At 38.1% G+C, this 14,994-nt stretch overlaps 1 protein-coding gene across 2 annotated transcripts; it reads right to left on the reverse strand.

Annotated features, from left to right (window-relative positions):
- Positions 1–7,447: 7,447 nt before the first annotated feature.
- LOC145985718 (bumetanide-sensitive sodium-(potassium)-chloride cotransporter-like) lies at positions 7,448–14,198 on the reverse strand. 2 transcript variants are annotated; one of them, XM_083119779.1, is made up of 3 exons: positions 14,030–14,198; positions 11,697–11,793; positions 7,448–7,637 (listed from the first exon to the last, which is right to left on the reverse strand). In XM_083119779.1, the coding sequence occupies exons 1-3, from the start codon at positions 14,124–14,126 to the stop codon at positions 7,502–7,504; spliced, it is 330 nt and encodes a 109-aa protein (XP_082975905.1). In that variant the 5' UTR covers positions 14,127–14,198; the 3' UTR covers positions 7,448–7,501. The 2 variants fall into 2 exon arrangements, with proteins under 2 accessions (XP_082975905.1, XP_082975904.1); XM_083119778.1 differs by having other exon boundaries at positions 11,697–11,808.
- Positions 14,199–14,994: the final 796 nt, after the last annotated feature.

Below are 14,994 nucleotides of genomic sequence, written 5' to 3' on the forward strand. Positions count from 1 at the left end.
GCAGATAATACGCTTATGCCTTATTTATATATAATTTTCACGGGGCGTTCAATATTGTCAACGGTATTATATTTGAGCGCGTCGCTTGTCGCCTAAACACTACAGCTCACAGGTCGGCAAAATCTGACATGAAAGTAGATAATACGCTTATGCCTTATTTATATATAATTTTCACGGGGCGTACAATATTGTCAACGGTATTATATTTGAGCGCGTCGCTTGTCACCTAAACACTACAGCTCACAGGTCGGCAAAATCTGACATGAAAGCAGATAATACGCTTATGCCTTATTTATATATAATTTTCACGGGGCGTTCAATATTGTCAACGGTATTATATTTGAGCGCGTCGCTTGTCGCCTAAACACTACAGCTCACAGGTCGGCAAAATCTGACATGAAAGTAGATAATACGCTTATGCCTTATTTATATATAATTTTCACGGGGCGTTCAATATTGTCAACGGTATTATATTTGAGCGCGTCGCTTGTCACCTAAACACTACAGCTCACAGGTCGGCAAAATCTGACATGAAAGCAGATAATACGCTTATGCCTTATTTATATATAATTTTCACGGGGCGTTCAATATTGTCAACGGTATTATATTTGAGTGCGTCGCTTGTCACCTAAACACTACAGCTCACAGGTCGGCAAAATCTGACATGAAAGCAGATAATACGCTTATGCCTTATTTATATGTAATTTTCACGGGGCGTACAATATTGTCAACGGTATTATATTTGAGCGCGTCGCTTGTCACCTAAACACTACAGCTCACAGGTCGGGAAAATCTGACATGAAAGCAGATAATACGCTTATGCCTTATTTATATGTAATTTTCACGGGGCGTTCAATATTGTTAAGAGCGTTAGTTTTTGTAGAGCTCTCTTTTTTCCATCTTTCCTCTATACAGTAAAATTGTAGAAGACACAATTAGCTAACCTAGCATACAACATACCTTCCTAATTAATATGGATATTGTCACACATTCCTCTTATTTTATACTGTTGTAAATAGAAAAAATTATGTACGGTAAATGTTTTGTATATTATAGGAAAAAACTGCAAAATGTCCCCCAATTTTAATTCGAATTTTATCGAATTTTTACATATTTCCACGCCACCACATATTGTCCTATTTGCTTCTTTTACTTGCCTTGCTTAATTAACTCTCGCTAATTAGCATTTTTTTGGAAGAAGTCAACTAGAACAACATATGGCGGTATGAGAAATATGCAAATCAAAGAACATTTTAGCAATATATGGGCCCTAGCAATTAGCTTTGTCGACTAAGAGTACTCTTTTAAACGTCTTTTGCTGATCGTATTACTAAGCGAGGACGTTTAAAATTTTTGGGTGTTGAAAAAGTTTGACCCTACTTTTTATTTCTATTGTTTGCTAATAGATGGCGCTAATAGTACCCCCTCCCCTCCCCTCTCCCCTCTTCTCCTCTGCTGTATGACAAATAGCACAAACATAAAAATCAAGATTTTGGAGAGCAAAACATAAAATTTGCATGCATCTGATGTCGAACCAGGAACTTTTATCTTTCGGGGCGTCAACATTATTTTTTACTCAGCCGTCATATAACATGAACACACGCAAATATTCACATGTGCTTTTTATTATTTTGTGTTCGGTAAGTACAAGTATATTCTTACATAAATTATTGTTTAATTTAATAAATTGTAAAACTCGGAGCCTGCTATACTAAAACTCCTTCTGTCTATTGAAAGCGAATGTTGCGTGCATGCGGAAATAACACAGAAAAAAAGCGGATGGAAGCAATTTAAAATCACTGGGGCAAGGTCAGTATTACGAGAGCGTAAAAACACGTGTTTTCATTCAACTTCGAAAAATAAGAATAAATGTGTGCATACAGAACACATATGCTTTCTTTTCACAGTTGTAAAAACATATAAATTGTACATGAGGTAAGTTACAGGAAGGCTCTCTCTTTTATGTCTGTGTATATGTTGTACAATTAGGTACAAGTATTGTACAATTAGGTACAAATTGTTGTACAATTATTTCCCCCAGTTGCCCAGTTGGAGTTGGGGGCATAACACTGGTACTATTTGTAATCACAGTGCTTACTCATGTATTTTGTTTAATATTTTATTTCAAATTCACTGTCAGAAACTAGTGTTGCCAGTTCCTGGATGTAGGTTTACCTACTCTGTTGGTTGTCACTGTCAAGTTTTTAGTATTCGTACAGCATAAAAAGCTATAACCCCCCTCTCAAAATATATACATTGTATACGCCAAGATGTCCAATAGCCTGGCAACACATCATGAAAAAACATGCCAAGAAGACCCAGTGGGTTTATAAGTCAGTGCTGCCAATTCCTATTTGTAGGTTAGCTTAGCCAGTGAAAGATCATATAGTAGAATTTTTGTAGAGTGGGTGTTTGCGAGTTCCACGATAGGTTAAGTTATATCACTTAGGATCGTAAAAAAAATTAAAAAATCGTAAAAAAAAGATAGGTTAAGTTGTATCACGTAAGATCGTGATATACCTACCAAGTATAAATGGAAAAAATGAGTGCAGTGAAAATTTGTACTAAAACATCGCTAAACGCTAAAACATCGACAAAAAATTGTCAAAATATGTCAAAAACTTATATTCGATTGATAAAAAAAAAATACCTACAAAATATGATCCTCAAATAATAACGTTCAAACAGTGCGTAAATAAAAAAAATGATAGGTTAAGTTATATCACTTAGGATCGTAAAAAAAATTAAATAATCGTAAAAAAAGGATAGGTTAAGTTGTATCACGTAAGATCATAATATACCTACCAAGTACGAGTGGAAAAAAAATGAGTATGGTGAAAATTTGTACTAAAACATCGCTAAACGCTAAAACATCGACAAAAAATTGTCAAAATATGTCAAAAAGTGATATTCGATTGATAAAAAAAAGGCATACCTACTAAGTACTGCGTTGAAACGCCTAATATACACTACTAATATGGTATGGCACGTACATGAAAATAGAATAGTAGAATTTTTCCATGTTGGAGAAAATTCTCTAGGAAGACCATTATGTGACAGGATTCTGTAAATTTATATTTTATCATTGCATATTACTATTATATTGCATGTATTAATGCACCAATGTTTTGGATGAAACTTGAATTTTCATTTACATTTCGTTTCGTTTCTGTTTTCAGGAAAGCGCTTTGCTTTGATGAGCACGAAGATCGGTTTAGTTTGCCTCCTTAAAGATCACAAAGTGGTGCCATATGGAAGGATTGAAGTTCCGATCAAATACGAAGAGAGGGTTTGGTTTGAGTTGGTGTTTTAAGTCCACTTTATGCACAGTAAGGCTAATCGGGACTGGAAATACAGTTTAAAGTGGGATCCGAACCACTTGTGCCTCCACCGGGTACGAAGAGAGGGGATTTCTCTTGAAATCAAAGAACGGAACTTGGTTATCCCTGGAAAAAATGTGATGGAAACGTTATGAAGAAGGTAAAAAGTAAAAGGTAAAGTGTTCCCCTGTGCTTAGCACCACGCCATGAAGGCGTATAGGGGGTGTGGGGGTAACGCCCCACACTTTCTTGATCCGGTCGTGAGTGGGGGTGATGTGATCAGCATCACGCCCCTGACCGCCTTTACCCCCCAGGGTTTCCCCCAGGTACCCATGTTATTCGACGCTGGGTAGGCGCCGGGGCCGCTTCCACCGTTAGAAAAGTTCCCGGATTTGAACCGGCCGGGGATCGAACCCGGGACCTTTAGCATGGTAGTCAGACGCGTTACCGACTGAGCCACCGCGGAAACGTTATGAAGAAATCTGAAACTCAAATACGGGTCCTAGTATTAAAGTTAAATAAAACTTACAATGCTTTCCCCCCCTCTTTTTTTTTTAGTTCTCAAAAATCACAACCCTTAAGAAACGGCATGATTCCATCTGGTTGCCTTCGGAACTTAATTTCCGACTTAGTGCCCTACTAGGTTACAATGGGAACTAATCTTTAAAATGTGACTTACTATTTGCTTTCGAACTGGCTAGAAAACTGACTTGCTAACTAGATGGTATCGCCACGCTTTCACGTCCTCACCTCACCCTTCTTCCTGCCGAAACCACAACGCGTGCCATGGTTGACAGTCGAAAGCGTTGCCACATATTTTCTCCCATCCCGTCTATATCCTGTCCAAGCTAACTGTGGAGCAGGGCCACGCATATCGGCAGAGGAGGAGGAGGAGGAGGAAAATCGAGTGGTGAAAGCGCAGCGTTGCAAACCTTACGGTCCTGACCGTACATGTACGGAAATTTCATGCCATGTACGGACGTACGGTTCAGATCTTGGTCCGTACGCTAAATGTACGGCTTGTCAAAATTTGCATTTGCTGTTTTATCCCCCCTGCATTCAAATGTTGACTGTGAACTTGTTTTCAGTAAAAAATCTGATAACATCGAGGAGCAGGAACCTCTTTTCTACTCGACCATTATTTGCTGTATGCTTGTTACTCAGTGCATCGACAGTGACTGTACGTGGGTGAACTTAGTTTGGTTTCTTGTTTTAAGTTCACTTTACACAGAAAGGCTAATCGGGACTGGGCCTACAGTTTTTAAGTGGTATCGAAACCAATGTGTCTTGTACCTCCACCGGGTATCGATACCGGAACACCTTGATCACAAGGCGACGACATTACCTCTACAAATCGAGAAGCCCCACATGAACTACACAAACCAACAGGAAAAGTGAAAACGTCTGTGTCAAAGACGTTATTATTTCATTCCAAACCTGTACCCAATTCTTCAGATACAACATTCCAATACGATTAAGAGAACTGCATCAGCTTTGATTCCTAATGCTTAGTATACCCTGTCCCAGATAACTGTGGAGCAAGCCACGCATAGGAAGCGAAGGAATATCGAGTGGCCAGAGCGAAGCAGTACACGCTGCTGGGAAGGCTGGTAACTGCAGTCACTTTCCCCTACTCCACGCAATTCCGTTCATCTTTCGTGTTCATTGGTGCAGCCGTCTCGCGTCGCTATTTGCGCAGAGACTTCTTTTCGTTTGCCTGCTCCATTGTTAGCTGGGACAGAGTATAAGTCGATTTTTTGCTTTTGGATTGTAATTTACAGAGGCAGTAGCGGATATGTTTGGTTGCAAAACTGTGGGCGCAAGGACAGTTGACTTTATCTTGGCAGACAAGCCACCGGACCGTACAGAGGTATATTTACCATTTTACTCTGAGTGCGAATATCTTGTAATTTTTTTTAATTTTGTTCATATAGGATTGTTTGCAGATGTGCCTCATTCATTATATATAAGGACAGTACGTGGCAAATTAGATATTTTAAGTCAAGTGATTACAACCACAAATTACCCGATTCGAGGACATTTAGGAGATCTCAGCTTCGATTCCTCCCATCTAAAATACGCCACTAGCCTTACGTTATTAGGATGCAGCTTGTCAACATTATTGACTATCATGTTTCCTTCGAGATCAACCTTGAAAAACAGGTGCGTGCGTGCGTGTGCATGCGCGCGTGTGTGTGTATATACATATACATATATATGGGTGTGTGTGTGTGTGTGTGTGTTTAGTATTGTTACATTTTGTACATAAGTATGTTTGACAACGAGCGATGAATAAATTAACCCACCAAAAGAAGCTCTCTTGCAACAATGAATCACAACTTTACAGATTTTTTATAGATCAGTGACAATCGATCAGGTGTTTCAAATATGAGAAAAATATTATGAGAAGCTAAGAGCGAGGCGATCGTGCCCCACCCCCCACCCCCAATGTTAAAAAATGTGATCATGGCTCTTCAACCTCCTTTGAACTAAGGGATCACGCAAGAATAATTGGCGATTTACCAGCCCCGGACACGACGTCTAAAAAAACTAACAGTAAAACTGTAATGTAAACCCTACCTCGTCTCTTGTTTGTCCTTTAACAAACAGAATAATAAATAATTAACGAAATGTAAGGAGAGAATGATAACTTGCCAGTCTCTTGCTTATACATCAGGTGACTGATTTCAGTACAGTGATATTCCGACTTGACTTTGCTTTCGACATATATACTTTCGGTAAATGATTTCTAAAAAAGTATCAAAATGCTTAGTACTATCCCTTGGCGTGGAAGGAATTCCAAACCTACCACTACACTTTCCAGAAGGTAAGTGCCATCCACTGTCGTTAAAATAAATTATTCCCTTGTCGCGTTCCCTGTGTCGCCAAAACACGCCTGTTGAAACCCAGTTATCCAGATCTGGACAAACAGAAGTCTAAAGTTGGAAAGAAAAAGGGGGTTTAGCCCAGGTATTTGAATTTCCAGGAATATGCTATGTACTATGTCTGAGACACGTGCACCACTGACAGGGCGATGACTGTTTTGGCTGAGGAGAGAGATGTCCACAATACACCAGGTGACTTATTGGCACCGGGACCTTATTGGGATTATTGTTACACGAGACCGCATCTGTGGGAACAAAGCCTGGTAGACTTCCAAGGAACTCCTAAGCGGATAATTTCACGTTACCCTTGATTTGCAAGATACTTGACCGCGAGTCTTATCTGCGTATGGATCTTTGTCACGTACTTGCTGTTCACGGAACTTGATTCCACGTTCAATTAACAAATACATATTTTTCATTTTTTTTCAAAGCCAAATGTAAGTTGGAAAAGGTGAACGAACCTTTGAAAATAAACAAATATTGGCTTTGGCTGCGCTTTAGCGACTAAAAAACAATGGTGTCGGCTGGTATCGGTGAAAAAATTTCAACCGATACCGCTAGTATCGGTATTGGCTCAGCCCTAATATTTAACTGATGTCCACTTCACCTCTTCGACAAGGCATTGTCCATGTTATGTAAAAATCAATAAAAGGTAATTTGAGACGACTTTTGTTTAACCTGAAGTGTTTCGCAAACAACTGTGGGATTGAAATAAACTGCAAATCCTATTAATATAATTGTTGTAGAATATTTAACCCTACCAAATTTGAAACTAATGTTCATATCTTTCTTACATAGGTATTTATCTTTATATTGAGGTACAATTTAGAGACTAAGTTTCTTTTAATGTTCTCATTGGTGGTGCAAATGAATCGAAGTTGTAAGAAAATAGAACCTATTCTGACAGTGCGTTTCACTTTCGTATAAACGACAAGTGAGTGGCGAATGTTGAGCCCTCGTGGTATGCGAATTGCTTAAATCTGATATAAACCGTCAGTGAACAAGAGGCCAAAAAATTTGCATAAAATGTGTTGTCCAATCATAAAAAACCTGAAATAATTCTTTTCTGGAGGTGATCCACTAGAACTGATTTCATAGCTACCATAGCTATTATTATGTCAATAAAATTTTCTTAATAAAAAAGCGCTATATATTTATTTACACTTTATTGCAGAGTATATACAAGACATACACACTAGCTTCAAAACATACTTATAACTTTCATAAATATTCGGACTTAAATCTGAAATGTATGCAACACAGCCGCGGATATCCGGTGTAAACAATATGTGAATACTAACTGTAAAATGTGAGAACTGAAGATTGGTTTCCTCTGACTAATAAGAAAGGTGGCATGTCTCTTGTTAATGTTTCCAACCACGCCAGGTACAAGGGAGCGGAGACCATTCCTTTCCGAGGCATTGGCAGGCTCCTGTTAAAAACGAAAGCAACAATTAGGGTTAGTTTACACATGTACTATGTACTAAGATGTGTGTATGTGTTGTATATACCGGGTGAGGCACCTAAAAGTACCACAGCAAATAGTTCTGAAACGCGATGGTTTACGGCAGTTCTGACGTCCAGGCCCGTAGCCAGGATTTCTTACTAGGGGGGGGGGGCAAAGTCAATCCTAGAGGGGGCAAATTTTTAATATATTGTGTTGCATTGGCAGATATAGCAGGGTACAGAGGGGCGCTTGCCCCCCTCCTCCAAAAGTGATGAGTAACAGCATAGACTAGTTAGGTTAGGTTCTAACTATTCTATGGTAACAGGAAAGGGATGATATCTTGAAAATGCAACGAGCAAAAAGATTTCGAGCAACATCAAATAACAATATTTCGATAATGACCTTTCGGACTAACAAAGAATACAAAGATGAAGTTTAACATATATAGGATAATTGGGATTTTATCTACTTTATATTTACATGTCAATAATGTTAATAGACGATTAATATGTAACTTTGGGCTTCTCTGCATAACTGATTAAGGAAGTCCTTTATAAATTGTGCTTCATAATGTACTCTAATTTCCAGTATGCAATATTTTTACACACAAAGGAATCTAACGAGAATCCAACACCACCATTAGTATGTTGTGTTATGCAAGAAAAATCGAATTCATTAAATAATAAAGGTTACATGTTATCTACACTTTGATGAATTGTGTAAAAAATTGTATAATTGTTTGTAGGCCTGCTTGCTAAAACATGGCTCCTATTTTCTTCAAAGGGGAGAGACTTGCATCACTACAGACAATGTTTGCCTACTGGTTACGTTAACCATTTTGCAAAATATTGTGTCATTGAAATACATGAAACAAATAAGAATCCTCTGATTGATCAATGACTTCTTGGATTACAGTGTCATCATTCATATTTCATATCAAGTTTTATAGAGGGAAATGTATCCTCTTTACGTCATGAAAAAATACCTTCCTTAATGACTATGGTACGAAACCAAATGATCTAAGGGGCTTCCTTCGCCTTACCCCATTTCCGAAAAAGCGAGGTCTCTGGACCACTTATCGCCACCACTTTTTGAGCAGAAGCGTACAAACCCAAAATATCAGTTTTTTTTAAATGCTGATACTGATTTCTGCCAGTCACAGAATGGCTTAAGATATATGAACAAAATTAGAAGAATTCACTCCATAGCAGAAGAGTTGACATAATTATTTGTCAAAAAATTAGGTTGTGCATGAGGTACTTTAACAGACAACGTCTGCTACAGACACAATGTAATATTATAAATATAAGAAAATAAATAGAAAATAATTTGAGAGATTTTCAATCGTATTTATTTCACTGCAGCTTTTTTATACTTTTCATTTTCTTGAACCTATATTCATAGGGTGCCGCCTGATAACATCGAAAATTTTCACAGTGTGTACAGATCGTCAAGGAAGGCAACTTTTATCAATGACTATTTACTCGTCTAATTCTTCTTTCGATGTTACAAGCAATCGAAATATGGCATCTTATGACCTTAATGTATGCAATCCCATTATAAGCTTCGCAGTTGCAAATGTAATTAATTTTAACTGCCGTTTAAAATTCTCGAGAGCAATATATATAACATGCTATGGAAACGATATCATGCAAACAGTCAGGGTTAAAACTTAACTTTTCCTTTATAAAATGGATATCATGACACACACCTATGTTGCTTATCATATTTAATGCGTTTGCATAGAGAAATGATTCATAAGATTTGAAATTCACATTTATATTTCATAAGATGCTTAGTGTAACCCGTCTCACACTACAAATTTTATCGCTTTCTAACCGAAATAATAAATGTGAAACACTATCACATTTTCATCGTGTTTGATAATAATTTGAGCCAGTAAGCTGTCCTACATCTTCCACTAGCCGACCTCCATGGAGGGATGGTTACATAACACACTACGAAGCCAGGGATTCCAGGTTAGAGCCTGGGCATGAATGTTCTTTGTGAGCAGAGGCGAAACCACAAATCTTTATATGGAGAGGGGTCAAGTACCAGGACAAACATGCCAATTATAATAATAGTAATATAGTGGTGGTAGTGGTAGTAACAATAGTAGCATTAAAAGGACGTTATTATTGTCGTAAATCATGCAAAAGGAGGTACAAGTCGATGCTAAAGCATTTGTGTTTGAACAAATAATTTGAAATATTAACTAATAATGGAAAACAAGCACACAAACTGTATTTTTGAAAGACAGAATATGACGAACATTATTCTTTTTGCACATATGACACGTATAACTTTCATGTACAACATATTTTTTACACACATGCAACATGGAGCGACATAAAATAAGAAAATACATATGCAACATGTTAACTCTAAATTGTGTACGTATTCAAAGTTTCTTTAATATATATATATATATATATATATATATATATATATATTATTTAAATACATTTGACATGATCAATTCATCCCCCAAATTGTCTCTCAAATGTGCGACAACAATCTGAAGTATATATCTGGCCTTACTTCTCTCTCTCAGGTAATTTAGAATGTATTACAGAAAATAATCATATTGGGATCGAAGCAAGCAGGAAAATCTTTAGATCCAAATATTTGCAAACTGAAAACAATATTGATTTAATTGGGTGCAAATAATTTCACTGGGCGCCATGGGAATCTCTTTAACATTTTTTCTTCTTCATTTAGATCGTTTTGGCCCAGGGTTGACTCCCGCTGACCCCTAGCTGCGGCTCTGCACTACGGACTATAAGAATAGTAGATATTATGCTTGCGAGCAAGAAAATTTTACGAAATGTACTTTTATTTGTATAAATTTGAAATCGGGGGGGCAATTGCCACTCTGTGCCCCCTGTAATTGCCCTTAGCCGTCTGGAAGAAAAATGCAAGAAACACTTGAAAACTTATTCCATCTTGAGTATCCATTTGTCCTGTTATTCTTAGATTCTGCTAGTCATGTTTCTTTACTTCAATGTTTGCCCCCCTAGATTGGACTTCCCTCCAAGATTGGGGGGGGGACGACGACAATGCCCCTGTCCCCTTGTGGTTGCAGCACTGTTTGTGAGTGTCTCTTCATCAATTTCACGTCATCACTCATCTCCACGATTAGCTGGATGTGGCAGAAAAGAAATGCTAAGTAACAAAAATCAAATATCCACTACCTCTCTCTCGCTATTACCAAAAGATAAACTTGGGAAACAAAAAATTATGAAATTATGCAGTTCAAACTTCATAGCAACACATTCGAGGAAAAAAAAACATCCAAATACATTAGACACTTTTAATACAAGACTACTCAAAGTGTCACAACTACATCGCGCTGCGACGCCAAGGGTCCCGGGTTCGAATCCTGGTCGGGCTTGGTTGTTTGTGAATGTCCATTCATCACTTTCATCATTTCATCACTCATCCCCATCTTCGCAAATTAGCCAAGAGGCACAAAACGCGAAGTAAAATAAACTAAATCAATCAATCAATCAAAGTGTCACAACTGTTCTAGATACTGAAAATTGCGAAATCATTTTCCGAAATCTGAATCTGGAAGGGAATCCCCCCAATCCTGATACGACATTATACGGAATCCGACACACCTTCGTGTTGCTAGAGTAATACAGGATATAATTGTAAAGATTAGTGAGAATTCCAGGTAGGAATGTGTTCTGTATTTTTCACAGGGGGTCAAAGCATGCTCTCAGGGGGGCAGTTGCCCACTGCCCCCCTCTAGCTACGGGCCTGGGGTTGAAGTGTGCACTTGTCTCACCTTCCACCTCTACTCTCCAACTACATCTACGTCGCGGATTCGAACTATAACTGTACTAGGTGGCAGCAGCTACCGATTCGGACACGGCCTACATTTACCCTTACACCCCAATATAAACTATCTTACGCCACCCAGATGGAAATTTCAATCCTACTTAAAACATCCCCTCCCAAATTTATTTCTGGGAAATAGACAAGTTAATGCATAGTTAAACCAACTCTATATATTTGCTGGTTATTAGACATACTTACATTACGACTAAAGATGAATCTTTGGAATTTTCTAACAACAGTTCTCGAAGTCGAAGATGGCGTCTGGTCTTTCCTTTCACTGCCACCAATTCACTCTCTGTTATGACACAACCTCAAGACATTAAAATACAGTTCGAACAAAAAATAATAGTGCACGATTATTGTCTTATAGTATTAAAGTTGCATAAATTATGGGAAATGTGGTTTAGGAAAACATTGTTGAAACAAACAATGTATTAGTGTTGACAAACTGCAATATTTACAGCGTTCTATATCATTAACTATACTGAGTTTTTATGTTTATGTTGGACAAGTGACCAAGAAACTCACTCTAAGTTTTTTTCTAAATGTATAACTCAAGAAACTTTAGTGTTTAATCCTTATCCAATATTAACATTTTCAAACTCTGAAGTGTATGTTTATTGAAGAACGCTTTTGTCTAGCGTACAAGTTTCACTAGGAAAAAATGAAGTATAAATAAAAAAGTAATTTAATTTGTACTTCATGTGGAGCAGGATTAATACACAGTATGTTATAATCAAAACTTAACTTTTGTATTTTAATGTCCTAAGCAGTGACGTGCGGTGACGTCGACACTTGGGGTAGCAATGAGTGGCGTGCCCAACGGGTCATAATCCCCCCCCCCTCTTTTAGGGCCCAGTATTCCTAAAAGAAGAACGTCAAATACAGGGAAAATTGCAAAGTTAGGAATGACTACAGAAAATTGTACACATAACTTCCACCCACTTTCGAAAATCAAAAACGATTTGATTTGACTACTGAGCCAGAGATGCCGGGTTTGAATCTCGGCTTGGCAATGGGTGATCTTTGTGTGTCCCTTCATCAATTTTATCATATCGTCTTCGCGATTAGCCAAATATGGCGGAAAGCGAAGTAAAATAAACCAAATCAAACAATCAATCAATGAATGATTTTATTTGATTCGCTTTTTATACATTAGGTTAATTGCGAAGATGATACGACAAAATTAATGAAGGGACAAACACAAAGAACACCCATGTCCAGGTAGGGTTTCGAACCAGGAACTCCTGGTGTTGTAGCGCGCTGTGGTAACCACTCCCTCACGGTTGGTTGATTTGATGGTTGATTTGACGTTTTAAGTCCGATAAGTTGATTTTAAGTTGATTTGACGTTTCGCGATAACCAAATGTGGCAGAAAAGCGAAGTAAAATAAACCAAACCAACAACAAGAATTAGAACGCGCGTTTTCTTGCTCAAATTAATACATCCGTATTTATGACTGTTTAGCTTACCCAATTTTTATTGGAGGCCAAGAGATTAGTATATTTTAATAAAACACTACTAAAACGAGAGCAAGAGAGAGCGTGAGCAAATATTTGTTAATTAATCATTATATATTCCATATTTTTTAAAAAAATCATAATTTTTTTGTCTGCACATAAGACGTTCCAATTGCATAAATAATAATAGTACATCCCATATTATACATACATATTGTACAACGTGTAAAAACTAGTGTAAATACAGAGGACAGAAGTACTGCAGAAAAATTTCCCCATAGCGAAGTGAATCCAATCCCCTATCTGTCCTATAGGAGATAGACTGGAGGACCTGAAAGCACGGGCTTTCAACCATTGGAGCGGGAGAAGAGGGGGCAAGGGAGGTAGAGGCAGAAATCTTCCCTTTCCCTTCGAAAACCCGTTTCTACCTGGAACTGTGAGGCAGAGAAAGAGCGAGCTAGGCCGCTGAACGCACTGAGGGTCGGGAAGCGCGTGATAAAAAGTGTTGCATATGAACTGTGGCTTCAACAAAACAATAAATATTGTGATTTGAAAATAATTAGAGATTTGAGATTGATTGATCTATCTCTGCTAGACTAGCTACTCCTCAGTGCACGTCACTGGTCCTAAGTAGCATTCCGGATTGTTTATCTTTGCAATGATTTTACAAAACTTTTGGGAACACATTGTGGCAAAGAATTAAAATTACCTTGCCATATTAAAGAGATGTGGAGGTGGGGCCTGAAAAAGTTCATGGTTTGGATCATTTTTTGGAGGTGATGATCAGCAACACCCTCCAGCCGCCTATATTCCCCCAGTGATGCTCTCAGCTGCACATTTGTTAGAGGCTTTGTGAAACCAAGGGTCGCTTTTCGCAGGGACAAGGTGGGAAAAGTTCCCACCTTAGCTCACCCATATCTGGAATCGAACCCGGGTCTCCTGCGAGTCAGTAAGACGATCTACCGACTGGTCCATCAAGACCACATATATTACATATCCCCTTACTTAGTATGTATTTTACATTCGTGGTTATGGAAGCAATGGTTCAATAGGTATTAACTGAATACAAACCGTCTTCTCTTCCCGATGTTTCCCGGAAATCCTGGATCAGATCCTTGAAGAAGTTCCTGCTAGATTCCTCGGGATCCTTTGTCAAGTTGTCAATCATAGTAATCGATTCTGAACTTTGATAGGAGGCTCGCCATACTGCAAGAAGAACATACCTGTTGTATCTCGTACTCTGATCGAATAAATTAGAAGTAATTTTTCAAGCAAATATTTTAACCTCAAAGGAGCAAATGTTAACTGCATGAAGGTTGAGATCTGTTTCTGCGCATCAAATACATATTGTTACAAAGACAATGTCATATTGTTATACGATTAATTCCACCATTGTTACTTTCACGTTGCTTATTAACTATGGCCGAATAACTTCTGGCGCCTCTCTGGATCAGTTTTATACTGTAGTTAAAAGTTTGAATATCAGTACCAAAACAGGGTGACAATATTACTTTTCCCACTGAGCACTGGCAACATGGTAAGTAAAGAATATATTTATGTAATAAATTAATCTAATATATAAAAATGGATGTAAGTATGTATGTGTGTGTGTGTGTGTGTGTGTGTATGTATATATGTTTGTTCCGGCATAATTCCCGAACGCCTGGAGCGATTTCAACCAAACTAGGAACTCCTAACGCCGTTCAACTCCAAGTTCATCACCTATCGGGATGGGGGTTGAGAGGGAGTGAAAATTAAAATGTCAAAAATTACCAAGATAAGTGTCGAAGCAATAGTTTTTGGAGTTGCTAAGCTAATTGGTGACATTCACGATAACCAAACTTGGTATACATATGACTTACAATGTGGAATGAAATACTGTGGGGGTAAGATACCCCTGGCACCCCTAGGGGGGGGGGGAAGTGGGTGACATGTAAAAATAATAAAAAACGACCAATATTAGTATGGAATCCATAGCTTTCTGGTTCGCTAAGATGAATAGTGACACTCCCAATGCATTTCAACTCCAAGACACC

The sequence above is a fragment of the Lepisma saccharinum genome, chromosome 3, assembly GCF_977018435.1.
Source record: "Lepisma saccharinum chromosome 3, izLepSacc3.1, whole genome shotgun sequence".
In the NCBI taxonomy this organism is placed as follows: domain Eukaryota; kingdom Metazoa; phylum Arthropoda; class Insecta; order Zygentoma; family Lepismatidae; genus Lepisma; species Lepisma saccharinum.